The sequence below is a fragment of the Rhinatrema bivittatum genome, chromosome 17 (assembly GCF_901001135.1).
Source record: "Rhinatrema bivittatum chromosome 17, aRhiBiv1.1, whole genome shotgun sequence".
Taxonomy (NCBI): Eukaryota; Metazoa; Chordata; class Amphibia; order Gymnophiona; family Rhinatrematidae; genus Rhinatrema; species Rhinatrema bivittatum.
Genome location: NC_042631.1, coordinates 21,959,054 through 21,969,293, shown reverse-complemented (window position 1 = coordinate 21,969,293; position 10,240 = coordinate 21,959,054). Strand labels below are relative to the sequence as shown.

The 10,240-nt window shown below is 43.6% G+C and overlaps 1 protein-coding gene across 1 annotated transcript; it reads right to left on the bottom strand.

Annotated features, from left to right (window-relative positions):
* Positions 1-1,176: 1,176 nt before the first annotated feature.
* ASCL3 (achaete-scute family bHLH transcription factor 3) lies at positions 1,177-4,576 on the bottom strand. Its single transcript, XM_029583179.1, has 2 exons — positions 4,563-4,576; positions 1,177-3,381 (listed from the first exon to the last, which is right to left on the bottom strand). The coding sequence occupies exon 2, from the start codon at positions 3,364-3,366 to the stop codon at positions 2,806-2,808; it is 561 nt and encodes a 186-aa protein (XP_029439039.1). The 5' UTR covers positions 3,367-3,381; positions 4,563-4,576; the 3' UTR covers positions 1,177-2,805.
* Positions 4,577-10,240: the final 5,664 nt, after the last annotated feature.

Below are 10,240 nucleotides of genomic sequence, written 5' to 3'. Positions count from 1 at the left end.
ACTATGAAATGTGATTGCATTAGGATCACTGCTGCTGAGCGGCTCCGTCGCCCATGATCCTTTGGGCCAGAACTAGAGCTAACGTAGCGCCCCCCAGGACACGGACACCTCTCGGTTCTGGGAGTGGTTGCTCCATGACGCAGTCCTTTATACTGTCTGGGAACTTAACCCCCCCTGACGTGCCCATATGAGACATCCACCCCACCAATCCCGGGGCTCTGGAGATCTCCCATGATGAATGTGCTCACGGGAGCTCCGCTGAGGATCCTCTCTGCTTGTCTCAGGTTTTTTTTTTTATGCATTTTTTTTCTGCTTTCGGCCCAGCAGTTTCCTTTCTGCTTTTAGGCCTTCCAGCTCGAATGGAACTGGAGCTGGGGATTTGGTGCTATAAAAGCCTTCGTTTCTCAGCTGGCCAGGGATTTTCCTCTATTTTATTCCCCCTCCCTCCCAGCTCACCTGGCCCAGCCATTGTAGTGACAGTCCCTGGCCGGGGGGAGCCATGCTCCTTCCCTAGCCCGGCAATGATAGGACCTGAATCCAGCCAGCAGCTGTTGTCTGAGGACTGGGATCCCTTCCCTCAGCCCCAGCTCTGGATGTCGGATCCCGGTTCTGAGCAGGGCACAGCACAGACACTGAGCCACCGGCCTCTCTCTTTTGAATTCACAGACCCCCCTGGAAACGTTTCCATGTGTGCCCCTCCCTGTCCGTGAAGGAATAGTGCATGATGTTTCAGCTGCTGCCAGTGGGAGCATGCGGATGAGAAAAGTAGGAAATATCTATGGATTACTTCCTGTCCTGTTGTCCCGCGCATCCCCTCCGGCACTACCGTTACGGCTTTTACTTAAATGAACCTGTGGCAAAATCAGACTCCTGTTGGTTATATTTTGATTTTCCATTATACAGGGCTTTTATTTTTTTTAAAGAATTGTATTTCGATATTTCATTTGAATTATGGACGCCCATTTCTACAGTGCGTGTAAAAGGACTGCGGTGGGACAGACGGTCCATCAGCTGGAATAAAAGCCGGGTGCTGACCACGTACCCCTAGAGCTGCTGTTCTCCAAAATTCAGGACTGCATGAGCCCCCCCCCCCCCCCCCCCATGATGCCCAGGAGTAAATCTCAACAGGGCACCCCCCACCTTCCTCCTCTCCCACCAACCCAAGCCGGCCTGAATTTCTCTTTTCCGCAGCAAGAGAAACCCACAAATCTTTAGCTGTTCATCTGCATCCGAGGCTCAGGAATTCTTCAGGAGGCTAACGGCTTCCTTTTATTTTAAATTACAATGAAGAATTATGAAATTATTACATTGTAATGTTATTACATTCTATAACTATTTCATTCTGATTACATTCCAGAATTTTACAGCAACTTGAGATGAACAAAACACGCAGTCAGGAAAGCTTTGCAGCCTCCTTGCCATAGGAATGCATTACCCTGGAACCAAATAGGAAAACTGATGCCTGCATGCGATCAAATAGTCCCAAAGTTAGACTGGCCCTTTAAATGTAGGCATAGGCTCTGCTTTATGGAAGATTACCTCAGTCATTTCTAATACACCATGAACTGCTAACCATGTTCCGTTCCCAATAATATGCAGATACAGTGGGGAAAAATCACAATGGGCCGGCAGAGCAGACGTCTTTCATTGTTCGTCTCCTCCACAGAAGCCTGAAGGCTGGAATGCCCTGACAGGTAATCTCTCCAGCAGGGAGGTGGTGGCAAGGCGAATCGGGGCGATTGTTCTGGGGACCTCGCTTCGGGGGCACTGGCAATTTCTGGCAAACGGGTTGGGTTGCATCTGTCTCCTCCCATCCTGGGGTCGGCGGGCAGCAGAGGAGGAGCGCGATGCAAGGGATGGGGGTGGGACCCCGGGCAGGGACGCCCTTCGCTCTGGACTAGACAGGTGCCCCCCTCAGAGCTGTGACTCGACATTTTAGTGCCCAGAGCGGGCAATATTTGTGCCTCCTTGATCCCTGCTACTCTCTCCCTCTGCCCCCTCTACTTTCATCCTCACTCCTTTTTTGCTCTCCCCCCCTCTTGGATGGCAGGAGGTCAGTGGCCCTCCCCTGCTGGCTTACACTTAGGTTTCCGTCATTTTTACACCCCCTGATGGCTTTACATGGTGGGCAGCCACCCCCTCAGCCACCTCCAGTTACACATTTTCAATTCACTAGAAACATTATATATCTATATCTATACACACATACACACACATATACACAAGACACAACGCTAAACTCCTTTCAAAGTGTATAATCTTTACTTAGAGAACATGAGTAAAGATTTTCACTGTTTGCTAAGAACAATTTTCACTTTCTTTTTTGGATTTCTAATGGTGGCCTTTTGAAGATCATTGGTTAACCCCATGACATTCATTACTATTAACTTTTAAGTATTCCCCTATAATGTATTTTTTTCAAACCATTTAGAATTCAGTTTTTTTTGTGTTTAAATGGGATGTTGATGAAGTCAAATGCGATGTTTATTTTTGCCAGTAGTGATTAAAAAAAACAAAACTTCCTTCCATAAGCCTGAAAGGACAACTTAGCTCATTGCTTTTTTTCATCCCTTGAAAGAATTGAAATGCCATGTTCTCTTTGAAGGGAGTTTAGTGCCCTGCCTAGTTTACTTTTCTGGTAGTTACACATATTGTCTAGTAATGACACTGCCACCTTTCGGTTTTCCTATGTGTGGAGAGAGAGATTTTTCAATGCCCATTTTCTCTTCCTGGCAGGATACTGTTCTAGGCACCCCAGCCCTCCCCTTCATCCCCCAAGTCCCACATTTCGGATGTAGAATGATTTCAGGCGGCTCGGAAAACAGTCTCTAGCAGATGGGCTTGGCCTTTGTTTCTGGCCCTGCCAGGCTGGGCCTTTGGCAAGCTGCCTTTCTCCATCTCGTCCAGTTCACCGGACAGCAGGGACTGCAGCTGCCGGATGTAGGCGATAGCGGCTCGGAGGGTCTCCACTTTGCTCAGCCTCTTCTTGGCGTACTCCCCCGGTAGGTGGCCTCTGAGCTTGGCGTAACCTTCATTGACGCATTTCACCCTCTGCCTTTCCCGTTCGTTCCTTTTCCTAATGGCGGCTGGCCCATAAGAGCACTCGTACTGGGCAAAATGAGCGCTGGGGGCTTGGTAAGGGAAGCAGGAAGGGTCGCCATAGGTGGGCTCGGCCACCGACCCGTCCAGCACGACGGGAAACCCGGGCATCTCTTCAGAGTACATTAGCTGGGGGTACGGAGACGGCTCAGGATACACGTGAAACTTCACAAGGGGGTCCTTGTAAAAAGGCAGAGACACTTGCACCGGATGAGAATCACAGACGATGGACTTTTCTACTAGGGTATAATAGCTGGTATCATCCATTATTTGTTGTTGAACCTGCAGAGTCGTAAGTGCATCGATTATTAAAATCTATTGAGGTTACAGATATTTTGCATTGTTCTTAAGTCAGGAAGATTTCATGCACAGAGCACGCTTTGCTCGACATGCCAAAAGATTTATTGAAGATAAAGTGCAACGGGTGAAGTTACTTTGCTGAAAAGTGCCTGGCTTATCTGAGAACAGTGCAGGGAGTTGGGTTTGTTTGGTTCTGGTCGCCGTTTGGCCACTGACCGTGCCAGTTACTTAAGGCCTCCCAACACTTTCGTCTACCCAACTCTACAGGGCAGTAACGTGGCTGCTGCTCTTCTGCAATTATTGTTTTAGATGGCTCCTGGGCCTCCTCTTCACTACGTTCATCACCCTCTTTTTGTACATGTCTCTAAAGAAAGTCTCATCCCCTGCCTTTATTGACTGGGCACTGTTCTTCTCACTTTGAGCCTTTGCCTTTCCTGCTTCACTTTGTTTCTCCTGGTAATTTTGTCTTTCCTCCCCCTATGTCTTTCTTTTTGCTAAAGCATGATCTTCTCTTCGTTGCCTTCTCCTGGCTAACGTGCCTGACACAATGATTTGTTGCCCTTTCAATGCCTTTTTTTGTGTGTGTGTGTCTCCTTAGTTTTTCTGCATCTCTGAGATCCTCTAGGCTTCCTTAATACAATTATTTTCTTATAGTCAGCCCTTCAGAAACCTGGAGCTTTTGTTCTAGTGAGTTTGGTTCTGATCTAGTGTCTACCTTGAACCACACAGTATGGAGAGCGCTGGACCCTAGAGTATTCTTATCCTTACTATAATCTCAGGGATACTATCTCCATCTGTCAGTATCAAGTAAGCTCCTCAACCAATTGAAAGGATTGCAGTATCATCTTACTTCCAGTTGATCCAGTCTACATCTGATAGATGTAGGCTTGTCATCAATAGCACCTTGCCTTTGTATACTATCCATTATAAGCTTCTATCCTGTCTCTCTCTTCCCCTTAGGGTTGCCACTTATTTCACCTACAAAGCAGCCCCTCAGTCAGCGGCTTCTTGTTCATTTGGTATCTCAATGGCTTTTATTATGCCCCTAACACACAAAGCTACTCCTCCCCCTTTTTTTTTTTAACCTATCTGTTCTTTCTGCAAAGCGTAAATCCCGGTGCATTCACCTCCGCATGCCACCATGGCAATAAAAAGCCTCTTACCTCAGTTGGGCACCCCTGATGCTGAATGTGTTTCACTGCATACAACACTTGCCTCATTTATAGATTCCAGGGATTACCACTAATATGCAAAATAGTTTATACATAAACAGATTTGTTCAGTCCCAGTTAATGTTTTTTTGTTACCCTCTTACAGTAAACACAGAGGTCAGGCAGAGGTGAACCTTTTCACTGCTAATTGATATCACTTTTTGTTTCTTTACTTGAATTTTCTATTTTAAAAGATGATTGTCTGATTTAAGCAAGGCCATTTTCTTGCAAGAGTCCTGGTGGTGAGAGAAGGTCGGCAGTGTGGTTGCAAGTGGCATGCATAAGGAATCAGAGAGAAAGCTCTGAATCATGGCCCTCGCTTAGAAAGGATTTTTCTGCAGTCTAAGGCAAGTGGTTCTCAACCTTTTTTTCTGTCGGGACACACCTGATAGTTCCCAAATGCATGACACACTAAACATATGACAGTCACAAGGCTAACCCCACCCCCACATCCAACTCTCAGTAATGGGTATATAGCAGAACTAGAACGTTCCCCGTACAGCTCACCATACTAAAAAGATGTTCTGGTTTATCTCAGTAACCGCAACACAAACTCCCGTTACTTCCAGGCGCAACAGCCCTACTTATAAAAAGACAGCAGTTCACCATCAATGCATGCCCTACTGAGAAAACACAACACATAAGGTGAGGTATTTTATTAGCCTACATGCTAGTGAAACACCTCACCTTGGTCATACACACAAGATCGACCTTTATCAAGAACAGAAAGACCACAAATTACAAACGGAGACAGAAACTGGAATGGAAGCCCAAAAAAGCCACTCTGCATGCAGTACAAAACTGGAGAAATGGAAACAGAAATAGCACCCAACACTCCCAGGATCTGCAATAAATGCACACAAACTAATCCGCACAAAGTTACACTTGCATTAGGGCATGCACTCAAATGGAACAACCCTACTTATATAAGGCAACATTACAAATATTAAACCAGGCCCTAAACACCGACATACCTCCAATTAGGAAAACAGAAAAAAAACCAACCTGCTATAGATTGCCACACAGAAATAATTGTAAAACTATATGAATAAATGTTTCAAAACAGCTGATGACCACTTAAAAATTATTAGAAATTCTCCAAACACCAATAAAATATTTCAAAACAGCAGACATCACATAATACCCAATAATTAAAATGGCAGTCAAATCAAGAAAAATGAACTTAAAAAGCCACCCTTTACTTACCCTCTCCAGCAGTTCTCCTACTCCTTTCCCTTGGAGGCCACACCAGAAGCAGCAGTAGTTGCTGAAGCTGTCCTCACCCTTAGGGACCACAACCAGCCTTTTCTTTCACACACACACACACACAGACACAAACACACATATACAAGTCATCTCAATGATAAATCTCTCTCAATCACACACATGCTCCTCTCTCTCTCACAGCAACAGCCAGCCCGAAGCACCCTTCCTGTCTCGCGCACGCACCCACACACACCCTCCCTGTCTCACATGTGCACACACACACCCACCCACCCACAAGCACCCTCCCTGTCTCACGCGCGCACACCCACAAGCACCCTCCCTATCTGGCACGCACACACTGGCCCCCAGCTGAACAGCTTGTCTTCGGCTCCGCAGGCCTAGTTTTGAGCGGCAGCAGCCAGTGGCTCAGATGTTCAGCCCCACCAACCTGGTCTCAGGTGGCAGCAGCCAGCAGCTCCAATCTTTGGGTCTTCGGCCCCGCTGGCCTGGTCTCCGGCGGTGGCCAGCAGCACCAGTCTTCAGCCCCGCCGGCTGCAGGTAGCACACGACACACCGGTTGAGAATCACTGGTCTAAGGAATGTGTATTTAAAGTTGTATTTAGTTTATTATCATCCTCTAGTAGTAACTCATGTAAGGGTGAGCGTGTTTTGTTGATACTTTGGCTATATCAGCGGCTTTGTGTGGTTGCTCACGCTATTCTTTTGGAGCACTGCTAAATGATGTGGTTGAGCTCATTTTTAATCAATCGAAGGGTATCTTTTGCTGACAAAGGCTTACTTTCTGACTTGCTGTGGAAGGTGGTGTTCTTCAGGGTGCCTGTCTTATCTCCATTGCAGTTTAATGGATACATGCAGCACCTGAAAGGTTTAATTAATTGGTTGGGACTGCATGTATATACAGTACCTACAGTGATGAGATCCAGCTCATCTGTCTATTGGGCTTGCATACAGCAGGTTACACATAGCATTTCTACTTGGATATAGGAGCCAGTTTAAAATTATGGCTCTCGTACATAAAGTTCTGAGACCACCATGCCCATTTGTTTAAAAGATAAATATATGGGTATGCTCCTGGTAGAATGCTATCCTCGTCAAAGTCTTCTTTATTGGCAACTCATATGCAGCAGGCTGGTTTCTGCGGCTGCTCTACAGGTGTGGAATCAACTCCCACTTGAGATCAGGGCTGAGCTAAATTAATAAGACTTTTTTTGGAAAAAGTTAAAAACATGGCTCTAGCTTGTCTGCAGAATAACTGGATTGAGGTTGCTGTTCATGTAACATTTTTAGTTTGTAATGTCAGTGTTTTGTGAATATTTATGTGTATTGTTGGATTTAAACATTTAAATTTGAATACCACTTAAACATCCAATTTTGGTCAGATAAGCAGTTTAAAAGTATTTTGAATTCAGAAAGATGTGGGTGGCCTCTCTCTCAGAGACTGGGACTTTTATAACTTTTGTTAGTAGTAGAGGCAGATTTAAAAAAACAAAACAAAACCCAAAAAAAACCTGTTACACATTTCCAAACCTAAAAGCACAATGCATTTTTTTTTCCAAATTCAAAGTGGTTACAAACCTAACTCAAAGAAAAATAAAGAAGGATGCACTTTGTTATTAATAGCTTAAATTCAATAAAGCTTTTTTTCAATAATGGGAATACCCACTTTCTTCTTTTCCTGCAATTTTTGCTATTTTGAGCTGCTTCAGGCTTTGAGGGCGTTTTCTACAATTATTTTTTTATTTTGCCAAGAGCACTCAAATCAGTTGGTGGTTTTGTATGTATTTTCTGGCTGTGCTATGCTCAGCTTTATTGTTTGCAAACCTCTCAGTCCTTTTTTTTTTGGAGGAGGACAGGATAGGTTTATTACTTTACATTTCAGTTTTCTGACTTGTCATAATAATTCCAAACAAGAGGACTATAATTTCAAATGCGTAACAACCGTGTAGCACAGAGCTTGCTGTACAGCAATAGTACCAGCTAATCTATCAGTAACATCTATCTGCTTAATAGGCAGGGGAAAAATATACAGAAAATAGGCACCAGTCTCAAATTTTTAGAAACCAGGAGGAAAAAAAAATCTCTTTAATGTTTGCCTTTTTAAGTACTGGTTTGTTCTGGTTAGCTTTTTTCTTCTTAGTTTAGGTTTTTTATATTTTTATTTTGCTTCTTTTCTTCATCCTTTTCTGAATTTTAGGCATGCTGGTGATCAAGCTTCCCAGCCCTTATGCTAGGAAAACATTTGATATCCATTTAATTGTTCTTGTGAAAAATGCCATTCAAAACTTGTATTTAAACTATATCAGAAAATATGTAGGCATGGCCCTTCTTTACTGCACCATTTCCTTTTATTGATTTGAATATCAGAATCAATACATACTCATAGTGCAATAGAGAATGAGTCTCATCTTTAAAATGCAGTAAGACACACCATAAACTTATTTCATAAGAATCTTAGAGGTTGGGGGGGTTTGATATTTTTGCTTGTGATAAAATGGTGTGGTATTTTTGCAAAATGCACCGTTATAAAACAGCAAGACTAGATAGATGTCAGACTATTTTTAAATTACTTGTGAAATGATTATGTTGAATGGAACCGGCACACATTCCAGGCAGCTCACAAGACCTTGGACGTAAGGTGTTTAAAATGAGAACAACAAGCCTGTCAAGCCCCCAGCTCCAACGTATGCTTCCTGGTTGCAGGGGCAGGATCTCAGCTTCCAGGATTCCTGCAACGAATAATCATGGGATTTTCCAGTGCATGCAAGTCCATGAATCTGATTTGGAGTCACACGGATGTGACTGTCAAATAGAGCAGTATGGGGGACCAAAATTACTCTATGTCTACCTTCTAGGTTGGGAAGGGGGGCCTGGAGAGAGCTCCACTCAGATTCCTGCTGCTGGTCTGGCCTCTGGTGGGCCAGACACTTGTTTACAATAATTGTGCTAAATATTTCAATTATTTCTTTGATACTAGTCTGCTAAAGCAACATTACTATTTCTAAAGAAGGATAGAAAAGGATACAAGATGACAAAGTATTTTTCCTTGGAAACCGCTACTTTTGTACAGCATTCAATAACACTTCCCTTTAGCAGGTATCAGCGGGCATTTGAAAACTATAATATATGTTGATGAAATGTAACAAGTTTCCTGAACTTCTGCTGAGATTTCAAACTAGTAACTAAATTAAAAAATCTGGATGGCAAAGTAAACACACACCAAATTCATAACACACTATGTACTGAAAATACACAAAGTGGATTAGACTTATTTTCAAAATTGTATGTACTGCTTAAAACAAATACATTGTACTAAGCGGTTTACAATTATTTTAAATCTGCTGTTTTATATGTAAACAGTACTCACGCAAATACTTAGCAAACACGCATTCCCGTTTGAATAAAATGGCTACAGCCTTCAGCTACTGGATTATCAGGCTACCCACAGACAGAAAAGTTTTGACAACGGGATATGGCACAAATCCCACGGCAGGGAATTCCACACAACAGCGCCAATGAGAGAACGCCCCCGTTTTTAAAGCCAGCAGCGGAGTGTGACAGAATTCTAGCACGTTTCGGACAAATAGAAAGAGCAGGAGAACACTTTAATTCTACTTCATTTTTATAATGCTACTGGACCTACGCAGCACTGCAGATGGGTAAGTATTTAATTAAGATAGGTCCCTATCACAAAAAGCTTACTGTTCATGGGAGATAAGACGACTTGCCCAAGGCAACACGAAGTGACAGTGGCAGAAGTGGGATTCGAACTCCGATGTGCAGCCCATTACTCTAACCATGGAGGAGGAGGAGGAGCGGCGGCCAGATTGTTAGAGCAATGGGCTGCAAACCAAAACCTAGCAAATAACCGGAAAGTAGGGCTGCAGTAGGAAGGGTTAACTGGGCGGATCAAGAGGTCCTTAGTATGTGATAGTATGGTACCATGTATGTTAGGTATTTAATTAAAAAATAAAATCTGGTTCCTCAAGAGCTCCATCACCCAGACACATTGGTGGGCTCAGGTTCCAAGAAACAGTAAGTTTACATAAACTGATTTTTTTTTTTTTAACTGAATGTGTACAGATGAGAAGAAAAATTGTATCTGACCAGTTTAGGGCTAACCTTGAAAATTCCAGCTGACACTAAATACTATCCTTTTTATAAATACCTTTTGAGAGAGAGTTCAAAGAATCGGCCGTTATTTGTGTTAACTGTTTAAACAGAGCTTTCTGCTGTTACAAGAATGGTTTGACTGGGACAGAGTGACCAAGCAGCAGGTTTTGACTTGAAAAGAAGTAGGACTACAGTGCCCAAAATCCATTGTGGACCCAACGGATCACTCCTGCATAACATAGAAAATATTCCAGTCTGCCCTAGCTAAGAACGTCTCCTGCCCGTTAGCTATA